The 24,483-nt window shown below is 33.8% G+C and overlaps 2 protein-coding genes across 2 annotated transcripts in view; one reads left to right on the top strand and one right to left on the bottom strand.

Annotated features, from left to right (window-relative positions):
• The first annotated feature begins 101 nt into the window (after window positions 1–101).
• On the top strand, window positions 102–2,469 carry LOC126823409 (coiled-coil domain-containing protein 86). Its single transcript, XM_050552237.2, has 4 exons — window positions 102–304; window positions 1,254–1,383; window positions 1,809–1,883; window positions 2,151–2,469. Exons 1-4 carry the CDS (start codon window positions 195–197, stop codon window positions 2,211–2,213), a joined length of 378 nt encoding a protein of 125 aa, XP_050408194.1. The 5' UTR covers window positions 102–194; the 3' UTR covers window positions 2,214–2,469.
• A 653-nt stretch (window positions 2,470–3,122) lies between these two features.
• LOC126823408 (protein HIRA) overlaps window positions 3,123–24,483 on the bottom strand; it is a 30,285-nt gene continuing 8,924 nt past the window's right edge. Inside the window, exons 15-27 of the mRNA XM_050552236.2 lie at window positions 23,182–23,267; window positions 22,548–22,803; window positions 21,903–21,976; window positions 19,372–19,531; window positions 18,918–19,010; window positions 17,314–17,474; window positions 16,757–16,918; window positions 15,865–15,923; window positions 15,302–15,404; window positions 7,652–7,774; window positions 6,909–7,072; window positions 6,191–6,279; window positions 3,123–5,568 (exon numbers count right to left, since the gene is read on the bottom strand). Coding sequence (XP_050408193.1) covers window positions 5,461–5,568; window positions 6,191–6,279; window positions 6,909–7,072; window positions 7,652–7,774; window positions 15,302–15,404; window positions 15,865–15,923; window positions 16,757–16,918; window positions 17,314–17,474; window positions 18,918–19,010; window positions 19,372–19,531; window positions 21,903–21,976; window positions 22,548–22,803; window positions 23,182–23,267 — 1,638 coding nt within the window. The 3' untranslated portion in view covers window positions 3,123–5,460. The remainder of the gene's footprint in view (window positions 5,569–6,190; window positions 6,280–6,908; window positions 7,073–7,651; window positions 7,775–15,301; window positions 15,405–15,864; window positions 15,924–16,756; window positions 16,919–17,313; window positions 17,475–18,917; window positions 19,011–19,371; window positions 19,532–21,902; window positions 21,977–22,547; window positions 22,804–23,181; window positions 23,268–24,483) is intronic.

Here is a 24,483-nt window from a genome sequence, read left to right as displayed (position 1 = left end):
CAACGCGTAGATGCTGATTTCCGATTAATAATCTACCCAGCGAGAATTAGTTTGTTTTTTTTGGGGTTTTTTTTTTGGGGGGGGGGGGGTTGTTTTATAACTGCAGCCTACTACAATATCCTGTATTAACAACACGTGGTCTTGTTTATTTACATTTTTACAGAATCGGAAACATATTTCATTACAATTAAAATATGGATGAAAGAATAGCTAGGAGAAACAAACAAGTACAGGAAATGTTGAATAATGTACCACATGGAAGACCCAAATCTGGCAAGGCATGGAAAGATACAAGAAAGGCAAGGTAAGTTATAGCTAGTATCATGACATGATATAGTATGCATACCTCTATAGTTTATATTTAGTACTAGTTAGTAATTATTATTAGTATACTGTAGTAACAGAAAGAAAGAAATGGAGATTAACGTCCACTCGACACAAACGTTAACTAGGTCATTTCGGGACAAATATATGGTTCAATTTTATTTCAATAAATCTCTTGCGCATAGGGGTCTTAAGCAGTGGTAGGAAACTGGAAGACCCGGAGACAACCCAAGTGATCAGACTGATGCTCCTTGTCACATACCGGGGAATGGAAACCACGCCAGTTGACTCAATGACAGCTAGACCTTATGATACAATGCACACAGCCCCCCCATCCAAGTATAGTAAGATGATAGATAATGATGAATTTTGTGATTTGAAGAAAGGCAAAGAGTGTCTTTAAATTATAATAATCATAGATCATTTTGATTGTAATGGACAGAGATTGAAAGTGATTTTTTTTATCTGCTTTCTATTCCAATACCTTATCTGCTATGATCTGTTTTTTAAGGACATGCGACAGGTTGAAAAATAAGTAGGGGGTGGGAAATATATCCAAAGAAGTCGGATCAGTTTACTAATTGTCTGTCATTTGGCTTCTCTCTTTGAATAATCTGTATTACATGTATGTTCCCTGTTCACCCTTGAATCGCCAACAAATAGACAAGTTGGACCAAATTATTTTATATTGCAAGACCACTAGGAGCAATTGTTTTACTAGCAAAACTATTTATGGATCACCAAGAAATATAATATTCAGTCAACAATTGAACCTTAATTTATGGCAATGGCTAATTACCACACAAGTCCATAAATTGCTTCTATATAAATTAAGCCTACTATGCAAGTTTGGTACCACATACTTTTTGGTACCCTTCAGCTCTTAATTTTATATAAATGTAGAGATGTTTGTTGTTTTATTATTTAAGTCATACCCAATTAAGACTTGGAAAGGATTTAAAGACCAGCTTCAAAGAAAAAATAGACAAAAAGGCAGAATTAAAATCTGTTAAAGAATTTGAAAACAGATTGAAAAATGAAAGAATTGAGCGACTCCAGGTAAATATATTCTTTGTAAGGCATTTAATGATATGAGAACATTAAAATAACACAAACACAACTTTATGGATAACAATCACCAGCAACTTTAATAGTGCAACATTTCAACAAGTATCCTCTTGTCATTATCAAGCTATTAAAGTTGCTAGTGATTGTTATCCATAAATTGTGTTTGTGTTATTTCAGGTACATGTAAATACATTGTCTAGGATAAATCTTGCCACTTCCCATGAGTAAAACGTCATTGTAATGGATTCAATGAGATTTCCTAAATAAAATGAAGCCAAAATTCAGACAACTTGGGCTAGGGCTGTAAAATATTTACATGTATGCCTAAACAAAAAGGTCATATCTGTGCAATGAACAGTCAAGCTGGTAATTTCAAACCATTTTATTATGTTTTAACTGATTTAGTAATTTTACAGGCAAGGAGACACAAAGCAAAAGAAAAAAAGCAAAGAAAATTAGAAAATGAAAAGAAAAATGAAATTGTTACACCAGTAAGTTGTTCTTTAGATTGATTTGTAAATTATGTACAATGCTAAAGTCTGATCGCCACTCGCATAGTTTGAGGTTTGTTACGCACAAGCTTGGGATCGAAACCACGGCACTTAACTTAATGACAGACCTTATGCATTAAACCACTCTACCTCCCCCCCACCACTTTAATAAGTTTATTAACTGACATTGCCAAATTTGTACCAGGTAGTTATTGTTATAAAATGTGTTATTCAAAGAATTTATGTTTTGTCTTGCTTATTTTTCAGATTAGAAATCTACATAAAATCAAGAAAACGAAGAAGAAATTTTTAAGATCTGTCAAGTCTTGAATTTTTCAGGAGACCAATGCAAATTCTATCTTTTACATGCAAAATTTGAACTTTAATATTTGGCTGACTGACAGTGGGCTGTGGGAGAAAATATTGTGATTGGATACTAATACAGAATATATGGTTGAACAAGTACAATATAACTGGAACTTCAGTATTGCAACTGTGTGCAAAGACAATTGTGAATGTTGTATTTTATCCTCATAAACTTGTGCCCTGTCTTGTGTCTGTAAATAAAGTTGTTATATTAATGTTATACATTGTGCTCACATCCACTCCTTGTCGAAGCTTATTTAAAATACTTTCATGTTACACTTAAAATTGTCCAAACATAGGTTGCCAAACCAACCACCAGCAGCCATGTCATCTGAAGAGATCTGATCATAATTGGTTTCTTTAAAGGGAAGACAAGGTTTTGCAACAACAGAGAATAACTTACAATCGAAAGTCATTGAAAATCAATAGGATTCTTCCTTCCAATAGAATAGACAACCATGGATTCAGTATAATACTGTTTGGGTATATGCCGACCCCCTTGTGTGCTATATCACATAATTGTGACATATTTAAAATATTAATATTTGACAAATGTATGTATTTGTGGAAAGACCTTGATTTCCTCTATTTAGTGGTATAAAATATTTAACATTTTTTGTTATTTTCACTTCCATGGAAGTCTGACGGTTCAAGGGTTAATAGCAAACTATTCAATAATAGTCGTTTAATAGACTAGTATTACTACGGTAGCATAGCAAAGTATTATCAGTACCCTGCCACAGGAAGGATGGCAAATTATTCTATATTGCAGTCTATGCCAGTAATCATCTTTAATTTTATGATATTTATAGACTTAAGCCCATTGTTTCTTGTGTGAGTTTTTGCCGGTTACATGGAAATAGTCCCATTACATTTGCATCAGACCGGCATTTTTCGCTGGATTCTCCAGCGAAAATGCGTACATGGAAAACGGGCCTAATACTGAATATCATTAAACATAATACTCTTATGGATAATTATATAAAACAAATTGCATGCATAAATAGTGTATACTTTTATTTAATGCCATTTGTTTGAATAGAAGTGCAAATGCACTTTTATAGCAAGGACTATCAAAAAAAGATAAAAATCTACCCAAACTGGAAAATATTTACACACTATATTACATAATAGCACTATATTCTAACTGATTTCACAAATAATATCACACAGATGTACTGTAAGATGAATAGATGGATACTGTCCAGCTGAATCCATCACATACTTATACAAGGATTACCTATTTTAAACGTAATTATTATTGCTCACAATAGCACGCTCAAAATATCATCTATAATTTATTACTGTTAAATAGTGTTAGATAATGGTCAAAATGAAATGAGGTTTAACGTCCTACTGTTCTACTCCGACTGGGCTAAGACTTACTCTTACACCTAATTCCAACTGCCAAAGGATCTTTTACGTGCACGCCAATGTGTACACAGGACCTCGGTTTTTTTATCCTTGTCAGAGATAATGGTCAAATTCACTAACTAACATAATTGTCCACAACCTAAAACAGCATTGCTTCCATCAAGTTTCTAGTATTTTATTCTGCAAACTATGTCTGCAAGTAGTGACTTACTCTGGAAGAACATTTACAAGTTGTAAACTAACATGTGATTACCATAAATACAGCAATAATCTAATAATTAAAACTTGTAAAGAGGTGTTTATGGTAAACACAACAAGTAACAAATACATGTACATCATTTTGTTCTACCACTTCTAATATTTACAACTTGTGAAGAGGTGTTTATGATAAACACAACCAGTAACAAGTACATGCACATCATTTGTGCTTCTACTTTCTATATTTACAACTCATTAAGAGGTGTTTATGATAAACATAATCAGTAACAATACATGTACATCATTTGTTCTTTTACTTCCTTTTAATTCTGAACACATTTTCCAAATTTTCCATAAATTTATGGATACAACATGGGTTACACCAAACTGTTCAGCAGTAAATATTCGCTTGTCTACCAATATCACTGATAGGGATGACATCAGGGCGAGTTTATTAGCTCACAATATCAACTTTTTATCTTCTGCGAATTTAATTTTAAAACTATTTTTTTAAATTATTAGATAAGTAAATAAAGCTTTTTGAAGTATATCTGGATAAATTACATCTACCGGACCAGTTTGGGGTTACACATGGAATCTATTATGTTCCAATTTTCAACTATGCACATTTCAGAAACAACCAGTATTTCATAAATTCTTGAAAGAGGAAATTCTAGGAACCATTTGTTTATAAATATTATAAATTATTTTTAGGGACACTAATGTTCTGGAAAATAAATCCAAATTTTGTCAAAACTATTAAACTAATGAACAATCAGTACACATTTATTATAAACTTCTTCCATATTGTGTGTCAATAAATAAGGTTAAACTTTGTGATATTAGGTCATATCTGTTTCTCAGATAATCCCATGTCACTTCAAAAGTTTAACGAATGCATAGGCTCATTTATCAAGTACACAACCCTAATAAATGTTATTGACAATCATAAATGATACTGGATAATCATACATTCCTTTTAACAACATGATGAGATAAATGGAGTGCCTTGAAATTTGATGTCAACCTTTGACAAAACATGACCTTAGTGTCTTTCATTCCAAATTCATAATAATTCCAAGCCTAATTTTGCTAGAGGGGATCATTTCTATGTGTGCATTATGTGGGAGATATTGAATGGGAAGAATTCGGTAAGAATGAATACAAATTCTGATAAGTATCGCCAGATTTCATTTCAGAGCACATATGCGTAGGACTTTTATACAACATATAATGATTTAAACAGTTAATTCTCATCTGTTCCAAAAAATTTTTTTTTGATCGAAAATAACTAAACTACAACACATTCACAACATTTACAGTTCTTTCTGTTCATTACATACTAAACATCAATTATTTTTGGTAGTTGTTGTCATATATACAATTCCATTTTGGTTCCTGCTATCCTGATAACCGGTATATACTCTTTAAGTCATATTTGGCTATACTATAAGTAAGTTTACACTTTTTTTTTAACACATTATTTGGCACGTGATGCTAGAAGTCCTCCAAGAACATATTTTCACTTTTTATTATGAAATAATGACTTCCATCCTATAGGAATATATTATTTTTGGAATATTAAATGAACATTGGACTGCCTTGGTGATTCAATTATGAAATAAATGAATTATGAAATTCATGAAGTATTCAGTTGTTCTTGATATTCTGTATACAAACGCTGCCATCGAAGATTTGTTCCTATTATTGGTAGAATTTCCTTTAAAAGTTCATGTTTATCAACGCCCTGAAAACAAAATAAATATTTGTATAGTGCATATTTTAATTATATATAAAAAGATTTTACAAGATAATAGCATAGTAAGTTCTAATAGAAAATACAGAAAGAGTGGGCATAAAAGGACAGACAAGACAATATGTAATGCAATTAATGAATTATGCAATTACTGTCGTAAATGGAGTATGCATAAACCAACATGTTTGTTGTTGAAAAGACGACTATCCGTTAGGTCTACCCGTGGCCGGTTCATTTCAAAATGGATTAAGAACCCTGAACTAGAGTATCCCGTATTAAACCATTGTGTATGAACAAGTGACCCACAACTAGAGTATCCTGTGTTAAACCATTGTGTTGGGACAAGTGACCTACAACTAGAGTATCCTCTATTAAACCATGGTATGGTTTGAGTGAGGCAGGCCAGGATGAAAAGCTGAAAAGTGAAGGAATTTGTATGTTTGTATCTTCCTAAAATTCAACCATGAAAAACAATGTACACTAGTCTAAATAAGACCTAAGTGCAGTGTGTCTAAATTCAATTTCATTATATGGTAAAATCGCAAAATCAGATGTGAGTGTGAGTAATAACAAGCTAACTCTTCCATTTCTGGATTGAACGGTCTGAACCTACCAGTACATGAGACTGCCAAGCTGAAAATTTATTCTTTATAACTGGTCCTAGGAGATCATCACATACTTCTCTTAATTTAACTTCAAAACCTGCAAATATTTTGTTTTGTTACAATAATGGCTTCATATTAATCTGAATAACCATTATGTGGTTATTATAGTTTCTCTGCAGGATTAACAATTGAGAACATGTTGTCAGAAATGTTATGTCTCACTCCCAGAAATCTTACTTAAGTTTGAATGAAAAATGCAGTATATCCATTTTGAGTAAGAGGTATTAACGTGTAGCATTTACCACACTCAGCTAACAAGTTCTAAATCTGGACAACTGATTCACTTACTGCATTACGGACAAAAAATACCATTATATTGATAAATTCTTGTATTGACCTTAGATATCTCACTGCTAATTCATCTCATTTTTGGCCGGAATGGTGTATATCATCATTTTGCATTTAAGTTTTCTTCAATTAAACTATTACCTGGGCCCTTATTCACGAAAACTTAAACTAAGATACAATCGAAATTTTAAGAAATACTGCAATTCGATTGGCTGACCAGTAAAATCAATTTGCATATATCCAATTTGCATATTGGTCAGCCAATCGAATTGCAGTATTTCTTAAAATTTCAATTGTATCTTAGTTTAAGTTTTCGTGAATAAGGGCCCTGCTTTATAAGGATACAAATACACAAGTTAAAATGTTGTGTTTACATACCTTCTTGAACTAAATATCGAACATAAGACATAAACCAGAACTTATATTCATCAACAGACTGTAAACCATGACATATAGCCACTTGATTCTCTAGATGACCTATTGTAGCTGTCTGTTGTATAGTAGAAGTACTACTAGATGTATGGGATGCTTGCTGACCAGCCCTGTATAGATAAACATTGTATTCAACAATTAAATCAAACAGTTACTTTATCAAATTGTAAACAAATGGACATTGTAGCAAAGGTTGCCACACCACAAATGGACATTGTAAAAAATATATGTAGAAGAATAATAGAATAATGTGTTGATAAAGCCACTATTACTCGACCAATTTTGAATATCTCAACTTTAACACTGTGTGACTGTTTTTAAATTAATCTTTTTACACTATTTTTGTTTTTAATATTAACATACAAACATCCCTTTTAATGTTTCATATATCTATTTTTCTACAAAAACAATTGAGCACACTAAAAAACACAACACAATTTCTACGGAAAACTAATCACTGGTTTATATACATATATCACTAAGTTTCAACAAGTATTCTCTTATCGTTTTCAAACGCATCATGTATATAAACCAGGGATTGTTTTTCAAATAAACTGTGTTGTGTTTTTTAATGTGCTCAATCGCTAAATGCCACTAAAGGATTAAATTGATCACACTTTGTGGATTGTAGCGATTGCTAATGGATTTATTATTATTTAACATTCGGTGAGACATTATAAACAACAAACCTGTTATTAGCAGCTTGTAACATCATTAGTGGGCCGGATATATTTCCTCCTTCACTTGGTGGTTTACAACACTGAAAATCTGAACACTGTTTTAGATTGTTAATATTTTCATGTATCAATACCCTGAAAAATAAAAAGATAACAAAATATAGTCTCTGATATTCTTTAACAGCATTCAGTCAAAATTAATCTGATGTAGGACATCTGACACTTTTTGTATTATCTGAAGGACTAGAGCCAATTTTCATGTCAAGCCCATAAGATAAGATAAGATAAGATTTTATTGTATCAAGACATCCATTAAGGACAGCATACAATATGAACATGTATATAAAGATATAGTATAACAGATAATAGATATATACATGTATTTACAAACAAGACAAATGATAATTTTACATAATTACACATTTACTAACAGGACAAACAGTATGATAATCATCTCAGAATACATATTTACCACAAACTGGTCTGATAATGACACGACTTTCAACACAAGCATGATGGATGTGTATAAATATAATAAATACATAAATAACAGAAAGACTTAGTATAGGTTTTGACATGGAAATATGATATAGGAATGCTAGAAGCATTACATGAATCGATTAATAAAACGTGGAATAAAATATATCAATACATGGAAATCTAGATAATAATTTTGATACAGAAAGGTATATGTAGTGATACATACGTACATGTAGCGCTACACAATTTATGTTCTTAGATTCATTGCATGAAATACAAAAGCACTAACTGATTTTGAAACTGTTTTTGGTGGGTTAAATAGATTTTCTAGAGAATAGGGTAGATAATTATCCGTAAATGTTGGGTATATGTAAACGGTACGTAAATTTTCATACAATGGACATTCTAGTAAAAAATGTGCTTCATCTTCAGTTTTGTGCATAGAGCATTGTTGGCATATTCTCAGATCTGGGGGGACATTTTTGTATCTGCCCATTTCAATTTGGAGTGAGTGTGAACTAAGTCGGAGTGCGGTCATGGCTATTTTATAGTTCTTATTATGTACATAACAGAGATATTCAGCAGGTTTATAGATTTCTGTTTTAAATAAACTGTAGGTCCTAAGTTTTGAAGCTTTAAATGGACTGGAGTGGCATGATTCGGTGAAAAGGGAGTTGAATTTGGATTGAAGTGATGATTTGATATTAACTTTAGTGAGGTTTGACGGATTTATATTGAAATAATTTATTAAGTGTGTTATAGAGGCAGTCCATGAGAGTTTAATATTAGACTTAGCTATTTTAATATCATCATTATAGGCTTCAGCTAGTAACGGATTTGAATCCTTCATGTCAGGATGGTTTAATCTTTTATAATAGAGTAGCATTCTATGGTATATATCTAGTTGCAGTGGGAAAATTCCCAGCTCAGCAAGACAACCCATATTAGTAGTTTTAGGGGGTTGGCACAATATTGACTTACAGGTTTTTATGGTTATCTTGTTGTGTTCTATATTACTCCATTTAGATAAATTTAATTTTACATTGTGCACTAACTGGGAACCCCAAACATCAGAGGCATACAATCCAATTTGCTTTACAACAGAGTCGTACAGTTTAATTAGAACTTCTGTAGGTAATTGATTAGAGACGCATACTTTACTTTTAATACTATACCAAGCTCGCCTTGCCTTTTTGCAAAGGTCAGACATAGCTCCTTTAAAAGAATTGTTATTAGTTATATTTATGCCTAAATACATATATGAATTAACGATTTCCAGAGAAGTATTACCAAAAGTAAAATTTACATTTTTGCGCTTGAAGATTTTATTATCTTTGGGGGTATTTATGAAACACATTATTTTAGATTTAATTGGGTTTACTTCCAATTTCCACTTAGTACAATATTCATGCAGCTGGTTAAGAGATTTTTGGAGACCTAGCGAAGAAGTTGAGAATAATACAAGATCATCTGCAAATAAGAGATGAGATATTTTGAGATCACCAAGACAAGGAGCTGCTGCATTACCAATATAAGTTTGCAAATCATTAACATAAATATTAAACAGCGTGGGGCTTAACACACAGCCCTGTTTGACACCGATATCTGAACTTATTTGTTTGGAAAGTCCATTGTTGGTTTTAACTATATATGAAGTACCGCTATACATTGAATGTATTATGTTAAAGATGTTTCCATTTATGTCATGTTTGAGTAATTTAAGTAAGAGCCCCTTTCTCCAAATGGTATCGAATGCTTTAGTAAAATCTATGAAACTGATAAAAACATTTTGATGCTTACTTTTATATTTATTTAGGATCGTTTTGAGAATGTATATATTGTCCATGGTCCGATGACCTTTACGGAAGCCACCTTGGGCGGGATCTAACATATTGTTTGACTCAAGATAATCTGTAATTCTATTATTAATAATGGACAGGAAGCATTTAGAAAGACAACTAGCCAGGGCAATTCCTCGGTAATTCCCAGGGTCTTCCTTTGGACCTTTTTTATGTATTGGAACTATGTAGGATTGATTCCAGCTTGAAGGTATTACTCCGGAAGCGAGGATTAAATTAAACAATTTCATGTACTGATCTATTAGAATTTCTGAAGAAGTCTTTAGCATTTCATTTAGAATTAAGTCTGGGCCATTTGATTTTCCAAGTTTTAACTTTTTAAATGCATTTCTTACTTCTATGGCTGAAATTTCTTGGTTTAATTCAAGGTTTACATTATTTGGTATTTGGAGATTGTGAATTAATTTATCTATTTCCTGAGAGTCAGAATCGTTCATATTATTATTTTGGAATAATTTATAAAAATGCTGATGCCAGTTATCAATAGAAATGTCACTGTCAGTTTTAGGGTTATCATTTTTATCATCTAACAAAGAATTTACCAGCTTCCAATAAATTTTGGGATCATTTGTCTCTAACTCATTAAGCTTCTTAATAATTGAATTTTTAGCTTCACGGCTTTTATATTTTGTTACCTTTTTATAAATTTTCTTTCTGCTATAATATATTTCTCTTAAGTAATTATTCTGTGGGCTATTGTTGAAATTATGTTGGGCCTCTAACATGTCCCTACGGAGTCTTTTACAGTCTTTGTCAAACCATTTGTGTTTTTTAGTTGATTTTCTGATCCTGACAAACCTGACACATGCCCTTGACGCGTCAAGTAAAATGTTGGTCAGATCTGAGTTAGCCTTGTCTGTGTCATTAGCATCAAAGGACTTCGACAAAAATCTGTATGCTTGAGTCCGGAGAAAAGGTTTATTTAGTTCTTTGATAAAGGATTGGTTCGAATCAGATTTCCATATGAATTTATAAGGTTTCTGTATAGGATTTGAGGGGGTATTTCCAGAAGGGTTACCTAATGTAGGGGATAATATAACCTGATTAGGTTTGGCCAAAATCTTGCAAGATATAAGACAATGATCCGACAAATAGGTCAAGGCCGAAACTTTAAAACAATTAATTTTGTCAGTTAATTATGTACTTATAAGAATGTAGTCTACCGAGCTGCAGCCTATATAGTTAATACAAGTATGGTTGCCTAAGTAATCACCAAGTGTTCTACCATTAAGGATATACACGTCTGTTGTATTACACAGTTGGACAAGTTCCCTTCCCCAGGTATTTATAACAGAGTCTTTATTATTCCTAATTCTTGGAAGTTTATCTTTGTTTATATTATTTGAGTTGTCAATTTGTGGAAAAGGTTTATTACTATTAGACACATCTATATCTGAAATGAATATATCTGGGAGATTAAATGTTCGGGAATTAAAATCACCTCCTAGAAGTATATCGCCTAAATCTTTATATTTACTAATGTTATTCTCAAGTTCATCGAATGGATTGTATTTTTTCTTTTGCCAAATTGGTGAATTTTGGGGCGGAATATAAACAGAAGCAGTATAAAGATCATTACTGATATTGAAAACAGATTTGTTTAATTTGAACCATATTATGTCCCCATCCGAGGAGTCAAGAATTTGGATACCATGTTTATATTGATCTCGTATAAATATTGCTGTACCGCCTCTCTGGCCGAATTTTGGAGAGTTATTTCCCTTTCTACTGAATATAAATCCTGTGTAACCACTAAATACATTTTGTAGTAAATCTAAGTTTTCATGCTCATCATTAGACCAGGTTTCAATTAAACAGATAATATCCAAATGACAAAAATACTGAAACATATCATTCCGAGCTTTGTCATTATTGAGTTTAGATATGAGGCCATTGACATTCCAGAAACCTATCTGTAAGGACATAATGAGTGAAATATGGCAATATAATAATAACAGTGTTGTAATCTATAAACAATGAGTGTGATAATGAAATAAGCAAGCAATCACAATGAACATATAATTACTAACAGGATACCTGATGGTAATAGATTACACAAATATGGATAATTTTACAAAAAGGCAAACCTATAAATACAAAGTGTGGAAAAATAAAGTGAAATATAAGTACTTGGCGTACATGTAGAATATATACATTATATTATTGATACAGGCACATGTCTTTAACACAGATACATTGTAGGTACCTCGATTAACCTTTGTGCATTCCTTTGCCTGTGCTTAGAGTGGGTACATGATCATATTTACAATGAGTAGTGCAAACATTTTACATTCATTTAATTAATAAAAATAAGCACTATATTGGCAATTGACTAATGGATAAATGGACGGCAGTTATATTGTACATTATGATACACCACACCTTGACAGCTATAGCTACATGTAGATTGTTATACTGTAGGTATCCTTCCTACATGTTTATTCTATATGGTATATCATGTATCACTTCTCAACAGGCAGCACACAAACTTGGGAGTTTGTGGATTTTAAAAAAAAAACAAAAAAACAAAAAAAAACACAACAAACCAACCAACAAAACTGTCAAAGTCGATCTGGATTCTGGAACCACATTCACAGCACTTATTTTATAGCAGCACTCACAATATGCCTTTTAGATTTTTTAAGTCGAATTTTTAGAAAGTGTTTATACTACATGTATCACACAGGTACATGTATTATACACTGAATACACTACACACGTAAATATGTTTATAACTATCACAGGTATTACTACCCACGTAAATATGCTTTACCCCAAGCGGTAGTCTTGATTGTTGGTTGATACTTGTTGCCATAGGGGAAGGCAGCTGAATTTTGGACTGTAGAATTATATGTTTTGCCATAAGTGAAAGCAGCTGGATTCTTGACTGGTGCTCGATATGTGTTGTCAAAAGGAAAAGTTGGTAGATGACTGGGCGGCGGAAACCGCATATCTGCCATGGGTGGGAGCAGCCAAAATGGTAGTTGTGTGATCCTCGGGGGAGGGACCATACCCCTGTCATTGAATGCAGGGTGTGGAGATTTCATATTAGCCTGTCCAAACTTTCTTACTTCAAGGTTAAGGGTAGCTTTTAGATGACTTGCTAGTTTAGCTGAGCCTTTGTAGTTGGGATGTGTCCCATCAGCATACAGATATTCTTTGATTGAATTATCTTTAGTAAAGCAACTAACATGGTCTGAGATATAGGTACAATTTTGTTCATTGCATGTCTGTTTAAGGACTGTGTTTAGGGATTCAAGCTGTTGGTTGAATGTGGTGGATCTTCTAGGCAGTAATTTCAAGAAGTTGATGTCTACATTTGGGTATTTTGTTTGACTTGTTTCAATTAACTGCCTGTAATCATTTTTGCAACTATCTAAGTTCATATTGTGAGAAACATTATTGGAGCCTATTAAATACACTATCTTTTCTACTTCTTTGGATATGGAGCACCTTTCAAGCAGATTAATTGCGTCTCTTATTTTACCACCTGATATGGCTCTGACTGCAGTGTTGCCATTTCTATCCAGCCTGCGAGAATTTATTTTCTTTAGTACAGAGGACCCTATAATAAAGTTTGTACAAGGCTCTATTACTTCTACATTTAATGACTTGTCTGTTTGTTGTGATTGGTCTTTAGTATCTGGTGTGGCAACGGTGTCGTTGGTCGACTTGTATATCTGTTTTTCTTGATACAGTTTATTGTTATCTACAGTTAGTGAATTAAAAGCGGCAACAAAGGTCTTATTCTCTTCCAACAGTTTTGCAAGTCTGTTCTTCAACTCTGAGTTTTCTGTATCCATGTCTGTTATTATGCCGTTCTTTTCTTTAAGTTCGGCATTTAATTTCAGGATGTCGGATTCAAGATTTGTGACCGTCATCTGTAAGTTAGTTAGCTGTGTGGCACTGTTGGATTTGCTACTAGCCCCATTGGAATATTTAGTTTTTGTTTTAATTTTAGATGAGATGGTTTTAGCGGCATACGTACTACTACATGCAGAACTTACTGAGGGAGTGAGCTTTAGTCGTCTAACTTTAGGGACAGGTCTCGGTGGAATTACAGGTGTAATGTTTTCACTTCCTGGTAGTGTTTCTCTTGGGCTATGTACATGCAGAGGTGGATCAGGACATGATGTGTTTGAAGTTGAAGGACACACAACATTTATACTGGTGGGACTGCATATCATTATATTTTCGACAGGGCTATTATTGTCAACATGGTTTTCCTCAGGTAAAACGTCCGAGGGTGTGCTTACCGTAGACATGGTTGGTTGCTTCTCGGATGTAGCACAGGGATTATCAGTTTGCTCTTCTTCTGTGAGACACAAGTGTGTGTCGGTAGAGGGAGTGTTTACTTTTAGGACAGACTGGGTTGATGCTTCAGTCTGTGGTTGATTCTGTGATTTCTTCACACTAGTAGTATTAGTACAAGCAGGTACATGTATCTTTTGTTGGATGGCTTTATTCAAATTGTCTGCTCTTGAAGTGTTCACCATCTCTAGAATTTACTGGTAAATGAGTATTGAGGAAAATATTCTCATGGTTACCATTGACGAGAGCTGAGGATGTTGTGTGAAACATGTTAATCGTGTAGCGGAAACTGCTTTTTCTTCGAACTGAATATACTTTTAGTATTGTGGATTCAGTTACATTTTTGGTTCTGTCTGTGAGATCAGTCATATCGATCTCAAGCTGTCCTTCTTTTTTCAAGTTTTTGTAAAAGATTTGAGCTACACCCCGAAACTCTTCATAGTGACCAGCACTCCAGTACAGTCGGAGCCCTCCGTCCGTGGGTTTTATTACAAAGTCATCTCTATACGTTGAATTAAGTTTCTTTTTCAGACATCTGTCGATATTAATGGTGTATTTCGAACTTCGGGTAGTAGGTTTATTTGATTTGCCTGTGTTTTTGTGCTTCTCTGTTAATTCAAACTTGTTGCAAGTAGGTATATTTGGGCTTACCTCAAGACGTGCGAGTGCAGTCGCCATTTTCTTTATTTACATTGACCGGCCCGCCAATTCAGAAGTGTAGAAAAATCGATAAAGTAGAAATATTTCACAGTATTTTACAGCATTAATGATGAAAACTGGTCCAAGGGAACTTCAGGCGTACTTTATCATTCATAATATTATCCACATACTTAACATTTATAGGTTATTATCAATTTTTTTCACACATACATATTTGTTCGACTGCACAGCTCGCGCATGCGCTCTATCATATGATATATATGTGTTACAAGAGGCTATCTTATCTATATGGTAAATCTTACTCTGAACAGGAATCACAAAAGATCAATGGATTAAATAAATATAAATTTACCAGCAAGCTAGTTGTTGTTGAAATGTGTATGATTTAGAGTTGGATAAAGTTATAATAGGATGTCCTTCAGGTGTTAATATAGCTTTCTCAACTTTTATACTACCTGAAATATTCAATAACAAATTTTCTTAATAAAATATACAGTACATTTATTACATGTAATGGCGGAACTGTGTAATTTGTTTTCTATTATAACAGATATATCTTTATTGTTCGTATTTGATTATAACCTCACCTATAATTCAAGTTATTTCATTATTTTACCCCACATGACAGTTTCTCAAATACTGAAGCAACAAAGGGAGACAATAAATAAAAAAGAAGGTATTTTTGAAGATTTAATTATTTTATCCATGGATTTAGTTCGACGGACAAAATGTTATCGCGTAACATATCAACCATTTAGATAAAATCAGTTCCGATGTAGAAATGTGTCATGTACATGATTTGGTTTTGTTCTGGAGCAATACTCTGTGTAATGAACTATAACTAAATCAAGTAGGTCCATAAACATTTGTATTTTATAGATATTTGTTAATTAAAGAATGTAGATGAAACATTACCGGAGACCATATTAGACAATTTTTCATCTTTTATTACCACGCTTTTAGATTGCATATTCCTGTAGAAGAAAAACACAATAAACAAGATTAACAAACCGTAAAAATGAGTACAAATTACAAATTTTCCTTGACATGCAGATGCAAAATCAGTTGAACACCTTTCAAAGTTAAAATTCAAAGTTATAATCATACTGTTCGACATCTAACACATGATTGATCCAAATGCGGAAAGCTCACAACCCAGTAAGACTCTGGGTCACGTCACTAAGCATAAGATCTAGGTTCGATTCCGGTGTTGGCAGGGAAAAATATTCTCAGGATATTGCAGCATCGTTTCCCCCAGTAGTACAGGAAGGGGAGCATGTTGATCTCTCAGATGGGCAGCAAAAAAAGCCCTCAACAGTTGGAATTCACTGCTGTCCTTGCAAATTTCCCCTCATAACACATTTCATAGAATATTCCCATTCTTCATTAGCCCAGTTGGTGCAGCAAAGTAGGATGTTAACCCGTTAACTGCGTAGGGCTTTATATAACGTCCTGGACAACTGCCACTCACCGTGTGTAGGACGTAATATAACGTCCTGGAGGTATTTTCCCCAACCTATTCTTCGAACACGATCGCAGCATGTGTAAGACGTTATATTACGCCTGGTCGAGGAAATCTAATTGAAAGGAGACAACTCTATTTACTGTTAGTTTTAATTTGGTTTCAGACTACCAAATTTTGTATTCAGGAATGAAAAGGTCCAAAATGAGTTTTTTGTCAAATTAATTACGAAATAGGGGGTAGTTAACGTTTTAAAAACTACGCAGTTAAGGGGTTAAATCCCAATTCATTTCATTTCACAACTAAATTAACTAACAATGATTGAAAAATTCCCAAGACACCTACCATACATATAAGCTGCCTTTCTGAGTAACTGCCATAGTATAGTAGCCACAACAATGTAAAAATGATATTTTAGAATTTAGCACTATATTAGGAAAAAGTTTTCGTCCTCCAGCGCTAAATATAAGAACTGACTGATCTTCACAGCTAGCACAAGATATACACCTGTAATTTAATATTACATACATATTTTAAAACGATAAGAGAACATTTTCCATATAAACTGTGTTGTGTTTTTTATTGTGCTCAATCGCTAAATGGCACTAAAGGATTATATTATATCTAAAGGATCCTTTATCTTAGTACTGAGTAAAGCAAAAATAACCAGTGTTCACTTTATCAATATGTGTTTAATAGTGATAGTTTGGAATTATTTCTCCCTTTTACAGCCATTTATTAGTCATTTTTCTACAATCACTAATAAGAATTATGTCCAGGCAAAATTTCACTCATAACAGAATGTGTGGTGTATGCTTGTCTTTTATTAGCCCAGTGATTATAGAAAAGTAGGACATTAAACCCTATTTCATCTCAATTTAGAGAATAAATTCTAATCTTACTTTGATCCAGCTGCTATATTTATTTTAGAAGTTAAAACTTGCTCCCATAACATAGCACCATCCTTGACACATCGTAGTTTATGTACCGTTACTAAACCACACTGGACCTGGTTTTCTACCTCCAAAGATAAAAAGTTCTCTTCACCTTCAACACCACAAATCTAGGAAATGAAAGGAATACAATATAAATCTATTCATTTTTGGCAGGTTTGGTGGCCAAAAGGTCTAAAGCATACATTTTAAATCATAAGGTCTGTCATTGAGTCAGGTGGCATGGTTTCAAGCCCACACTAGTACATGACAAGAGTCATCTGTCTAACCTTGTGGGTTTTCTCCAGGTTCTCCAGTTTTCTCCCACAGCTAAACATCCCAATGCACAAGCAAATTATTGAAATAAAATGGATCCATATGTTAGTCCAACAAGTTGTTGCCATGCATGATACGCCCACATTTTGCAAGAGATGGACAGAGAATGAGTTAAAAAAAGAAGCGATTTTTAGTACAATCGGGGGCCATAATCCAGGAAGTTAGGGTCTGATATGCACTATACATAAACATATATTTTAAGTTTCATCAAAATCGGATAAAAATTGTGACCCAAGAGGGTACACAACCTTGGTATTCCATACTTTTACACTATTTGTGTACAGGAGTGGCCATTTTGTCAGGCAGTTTCGTTCTGATTTAGGGAGCCACGGTGGCCAGGTGGTTAAGAGGCTGGCTTGCTAGCCTGGAGGTCGGGTGTTCGATCCCTGCATTGGCCGAGAAAGTTCATCTGTATTTTCCCACATGGTTTCCCCTTGTCAGTGGTGCAGAACGGAGAGCCTGACAAGGACAGCTGTCTAGTCTTTCGGATGAGACGGAAAACCGAGGTCCCGTGTATACATTGGAATGCACGTAAAAGATCCCTTGGCAGTTGGAATTCGATATAAGAGCAGGCGATAGTGCCGCTGCCCGGGCAAAATTTCCCTCATTGCACACTGTATGGCGTATGCCCGTCTTCATTAGCCCAGTATAGGAGAAGAACAGTAGGATGATAAACCCCATTTCATTTCATTTCATTTCGTTCTGATTTTTACGAAATTCAAGTTCAACCAACGTTAGGGTTTAACGGTGACATATTTAAACATTTTTTTAAAATCGGATAAAAACTGTGACCTCTAGAGGGTTCACAAGTTAAAAACGTCATAATCCATGAAGTTATGGTCGGATTCATGCCAATTTCGAAAGGAACCAAGATCTTTGGGAGATAGACCTATATTTCAAGTTTTGTCAAAATGGGATAAAAATTGTGACCTGTCGAGTGTCCACAAACAAATTGTGGATGGAAGCACAGTGGCGACGCCAATATACGTTCGCATGAAAGCATGGGCATATAAAAAGGGTAGTCCCAGTTTTCAGGTTACCAAAAATGGATTTAAGTATTCAAATTAAATGCCAAAATGTGACAAAATAGCCAAAAGTTTCAGCTCACACTGGATTTGCTTTAACATGTGTAAACTTAAATTTTGCATTTCTGAAAAAAGCCGCCACAGAGCTCCCGATAGTTGTAAGAGACTATAATAAAGGTCTTTAAGAGTCTTGTGATAAAAACAAATACATACCACAATTGACTTTATTTTATCTATAGTAGGAACTGGTAGATTTATTTCATTGACTGCTTGATATGGTCTCATACCACTTCTCTCTGTTAATGGCTGTAACAATCATCATAAATATGTTCATTTCATATTCAAATTCTAGTAAACTGTGTACTACCTAATGAAAGATATCTTTAAATATTTACCAATGGAACATAAAATTAATAGTTCTATAACCGTAAAGATTCATTTTATAAGAGCTAATTTTGTAAGAGCCTACTGCAGGTCATTTTTTTAATTTAATTGTTATATAAATTATTAATCAAGAATTTATTCACATGACAAACCCATAATCGGTTGCAGTAGCTCTGCTTAATATTATCTTTTTTCTTATATCCTGACTTATTGATTATCTCAATTACTATTGATCTGTTAGAGTTTGGAGGATGGTGTCTGCAGGATGAATTAATATACTAACCAATCCAGTAACAACTGGTGTAAGTTGTTTTTCTGCTTCCCTCAATTCTTTCTCTTTTCTAGGTCTGCCAACTTTCCCAGTTCTCTTCTCATCATTTTTACGTTTTAAATTCAAACTACTTGTTTTATCTTTGTGTTTAACTTTTTCTTTATCTGATGATCTATAGTAAAAAATAATTGACATCAATAATATAGAAATAACATTACATTTGGGCTTCAATTTAACATTGATGTCAATATTAATAGTAGTTAACTACATTTCCTCATTACTGGACACTTGTGCGTTTTTTTTAACTGATTGATTATTATTTTCTACTCTGCCTTATTCTTGATTTTTGAATGTCTCGTAAAATCCATATTTCAATTGCATTTTTATCCACACCGAAGAGCCAGAGTGATTTGCATTCAATGAAATTTTCATCGTTAACATCCATCTAATTCAAACTGATTACGCTAATCAATGAATTTACCAACACCGATGTCCGAAGCGATTACCACAAAACACCAAATCAGCTCTAGGTGCGATTTGACGGTTTGATCAGGTGACCACATGTTTTTTCCAACTATGTCCAGCCACAAGAATTGTTTACAGCTAAAAGGCGCATTTAATGAACTCGCCAAAGTACTTTTAAATCGACTTTACTGTCACATGACATCTCCACTAAATTAAAATCGAATTGGCAAGTCGATAAAAGAGCATATCTTCTATCATATAACTAATAGTCACATGTAATTGATGACCAAATATAAATAACTATTTGCTTTTCATCTGGCCTTAAACAGCTTCAATCATGTTGGATTGATTTGCTGATACAAATGTGTATGCCCTCTAGCCTAATATTAATCATCCATATGACTTACACTCTGTAAATATGTTAAAATCACCATAACCCTTGTGGCCTTATGGATCAACATAGTTATCTGGTTCCTTCATCTTATTAACGGTATTGAGTACTCTAAAATGCACATTTTAAAGCTAGCGCTGTAAGTTTTGTTTATAAGATATGGCATTTTTTCGTTATTTGGGGTGATACAGTGCAAAATAAAAGTCACCTACGGTTCACTTTTTGGCAATTCTATAATCGAAGGTAGAGTTTATAAGGATGTTTCTACACCAAAAAAATATCAACTCAAAAGTATTTCAAAATGTTTGTTCATTATTTACCTTCAAACGAGATTTGGGGTAAATTCTTTGAATATGCCCACAACACGTTTTAAATACAACAATTGGAAATTCTATAATCGAAAGCAGGGGTTATAAGCGACATTTCGACACTAAAATCATTAAAAAATACCAACTCAAAGTATTTCAAAATCTTTGTTCATTATTTACCTTCAAACAAGATATTGTGATTTTAGGTAAATTTTTAGAATACGTCCACAGCAAGTTTTAAATACAACAATTCAGATGTAAAAAGTAAATATTTACTTTGGTGCACTACTTCACTGCACTAAAAATCATTTTATATTTTCAAAAATGTCGACCATCTAAAAAAGAAATTAAGCAATGTTTCCGTCGTGATAGATGGTAGACCTGGATAGTCGTGTCATAGAGGAAATTCTTTTTGGTCATGTCACTTAATTGGGATACGTAGTCCAGTTTGAAACCGATGCTGGAGGCAGCCATTATTGTTTACTGCAGATCATGTGACCAATGTGTACCATGTCATAATTTATTCAAGAACTTTGTTTGCTATAAATAGATTTTTATTTCTGCTTGTATCTCCATTATTACACAACAAACCGTCGGACTGGGTTATTTTACACATGGAACAAGTGTGCAAAGTCTTAATAAGATTGGTACTGAAAAGTTAGTGCCTATCTTAGACTACTCAACGCTCTTAATGTATATTTTAACCAATTGAGTCATGGACCTTTGATCTAGTTGTTGTAGGTATGGTTTCTAATTTGTGTATATTTTGTCCCCAGTGGCCATGGATCATCTAGTTAATTATCACCTAATCTTGTCATTGTATATGTATGTGTTACATGCCTTTGATCTTGTGGTTTTGGTTATATTGTTATAATTTGTCTATATATTTGCCTCATATCTGTACTGCTGTATTAGCTTGATAACGTTAAGAGAATACTCATAAGTATGTGTTTTTGTTTTTAATCTATTGTCATATTGTGGTATATTCTATATCATTGTGGTCTGAAACCTTATGTTTAAGGAGACACAAGTTGTCTCCCTTATGTGGTAGTTCTTCTGCCTTTTAGAGTAATAAAGAAAGAGATTGGAATTCTAACATGGAGAATGGTTGATTTTTGTTTTCACCCACATTGAAATGTGTAACACCCCTGGATCCAAGGATCCGAATACAACACTATCCAGTTAATAAATGCCATTTAACGATTAAGGGACACCTATATAAAAGAAGAGCTTCATTATAACCAACACTCAGCTATCAGCAAACACTGCTATAGTGAGGTCCACTACATTCAAAGATCACAAGGTACATTTATCAACCAGAGAAGGTGGCATAAGGTATTCAACCAGTATGAAACATTAATATCAAAATGATAACATACTTATCTATAGGTGTACTAGATGAAATTTTAGGTTTATCTCTTTTCTCAGGTGTTTTTTCTAGAGCTGTCATTGGCTACAAAAGAAATTTTAAAATGGTTTCAATTGTAACGTATATAATTGGTCTTAAACTTATAGACAATGCAGACTAACTGTTTAACAAAATACAGAAGAGAGAGAAATAAGGTTTAATGTCCACTTGACACAAGCTAGGTCATTTTGGGACTAACACATGGTTCAATTTTATTTCAATAATTCGCTTGCGCATATTGGTCTTTAGCAGTGGGAGGAAACCGGCAGACCCAGAGAAAACCAACGAGGTTGGACAGACGACCCTACTCCTTGTCACATACAACCGTGGAATCAAATATAGAAGAAATAGTACATAAATATACAGATCTGGATACTGATTCATCAGATTTGTGGTTTGATTTGAAGTCCAATTCTTGATTCCTCACAAACAATATATAATATTTCATACAAGTAACCTATTCAATGACAAAAGTAAATAAACTTCACATCTGGATACGCCCTTCAACTTTGACCTACTTCAGGTTGCATTAATTTCTAAATGCATTTTAGTTCTTGTTTGGCTATCTGCAACAATTCCTAACTGATAAATTCTTTAAAACAACTTTTCTAATCACCTGGAAGACTGCTGCTTCTGATGACTTCTTATCAGCTGCTGCCTTTTTGGTATCGGTTATAGGACTAGGTTTGGATTCTGATAAATTAGAACCTGTCTGTGGAGAGGTACCAGATTTCGATGATGGTGAAACTAGACCAGGAATGGTAACTCTATCCTGTTTTTCAACCTGGATCTTACTATGATCTTTACTAGTAGCAAAGGATATATTAGAATCAGTTGTAATATCATTACCCGGGAACGGTACAGGTCCTTCTCTGAAATAACATTTGTATAATATTGTAATATACTTTATAATTGAACATAAAAATAGGATGAGAGTTATCAAGGATGGAAAGGAATCCAGATAAAATGTTCAAATGAGAATTTCGGGCAACAAATAAATTATGGCAGATAAACAATGTTCGTCTTGATTTTTCTTGAACTACATTTGGTATCAGACAGAACTGGATTTTATGTAATGTGATAGAAATTCAGAACATTCAGAAGTTACAATCCATTTTAATCCAGCATACTACTTAGTGATCTTTGGCAGAATTTTGTTAAGAAATAGAACTGCAGCATGTCTTCAAATTGATTCAGACCCAATAAATGTTAAAAAGTGCCATTGAAAAAAATAAAAGAAAGATATGTACCCAAAGTCGGGTTGTGGAGCAAGAAATATTGGTGTTATTCTTCTTCTTCCATCAGGTGTTCTTGTTTCTATCTGTTTATCTAATGGCTGAAAAAACAAAATTGATATCAGGAATGATATGGGGTTTAACATCCTACTTTTCTGCACCGACTGGGCTAATGGAGATGGGCATGTGCCATACAGTGTGTTGTAATGGAAATTTTGCCCGGACAGCAGCACTATAGCCTAATCTTATTTTGAACCACAACTGTCACAGGTTCTTTTCTGTGCACGCCACTGTGTACACTGTCCTTGTCAGGCCCTCCGTCCTGCACCACTGACAAGAGCAAGGCTCTACAATGTGACTGAAACACTCGCATTTGCGAGTGAATTTTGACAATGGCGACCAGATATTTATAAATGCTAGGTTTCTGTCGAGTGAACATATATCTTGAAGTCCCCAATTAACACTATAGCTATCTGAACTTTTCTCCATAAAGATAACGTAATCGGCAATGATCCCGGTCAACTGTCACTCTTGTTTCTTTCCTGGTTTGAAATTGGTTCAATCTCATTGTCCTCTGCGAGGAAATTCTCATTGTGCATGCAGCTGACAGCATGGCTAGCAGACGAATCGAACCTATACCGTCTTACTTTACTAGTAAAGTAACTTCGTCTCGCAGTGGTCTCAGTCGGGGAAAAATGATGATAGTCATGCTACCGACGCTACACCACCCAAACAAGCAAAATTACAAGCTTCGCCGTCTTCGTCTCGCAGCGAGTCCCAGTCGGAAAAAAATGTTTAAAACATCTTTTATTATTATTATAGGACGACAAGTTGAAGAGTTAGGTATGTTCACAATATAATTTAGCTATATCATACGACAAATTATTCTAATCTTCAGACTTGGCAACTGAAAATTTTGTTTGGCTAGTGGTTTTGAAAATTTACTTATGTTTGAAGAGTAGAGCACACCAGAAAATCCTGACCTCCTGGTCAGCGAGCCAGTATCTTACTCTACTGAGTGACTGCGGCCCCTTCATATCAACGTGTAGTTTAAATATCAACTGTCTAGAAACATGCAATTATTAAGATCTCATAGATGCCATGCAGTTATTAAGAAATTAAGTTACACAAATCGTAGTTTTAGTGATCCTTATTTCATAAGTATATTCTGTTAATAGGTTTAACCTTTTTGTCACTATGGTAACCAGCTGTCTGTGCCGTAACTATGTACACACAGAGTTTAAGTAATGTGTGATGACCTGTGACCAGGCCACGCGTAATGATAATTTACTATTGGTTGATATAGTCAAGAGCTTG

This window comes from Patella vulgata, chromosome 6 (assembly GCF_932274485.2).
Source record: "Patella vulgata chromosome 6, xgPatVulg1.2, whole genome shotgun sequence".
Taxonomy (NCBI): Eukaryota; Metazoa; Mollusca; class Gastropoda; family Patellidae; genus Patella; species Patella vulgata.
Note: the sequence above shows the minus strand (reverse complement) of the source record. Positions and strands in the feature narration are given on the sequence as shown.

Bases quoted from the DNA above. Each gene is read 5' to 3' on its own strand.
- LOC126823409 (XM_050552237.2), top strand. From the start codon at position 195: ATGGATGAAAGAATAGCTAGGAGAAACAAACAAGTACAGGAAATGTTG. The intron at 305-1,253 runs GTAAGTTATAGC...TTATTATTTAAG, and splicing joins AAAGATACAAGAAAGGCAAG to TCATACCCAATTAAGACTTG. The intron at 1,884-2,150 runs GTAAGTTGTTCT...CTTATTTTTCAG, and splicing joins AAAATGAAATTGTTACACCA to ATTAGAAATCTACATAAAAT.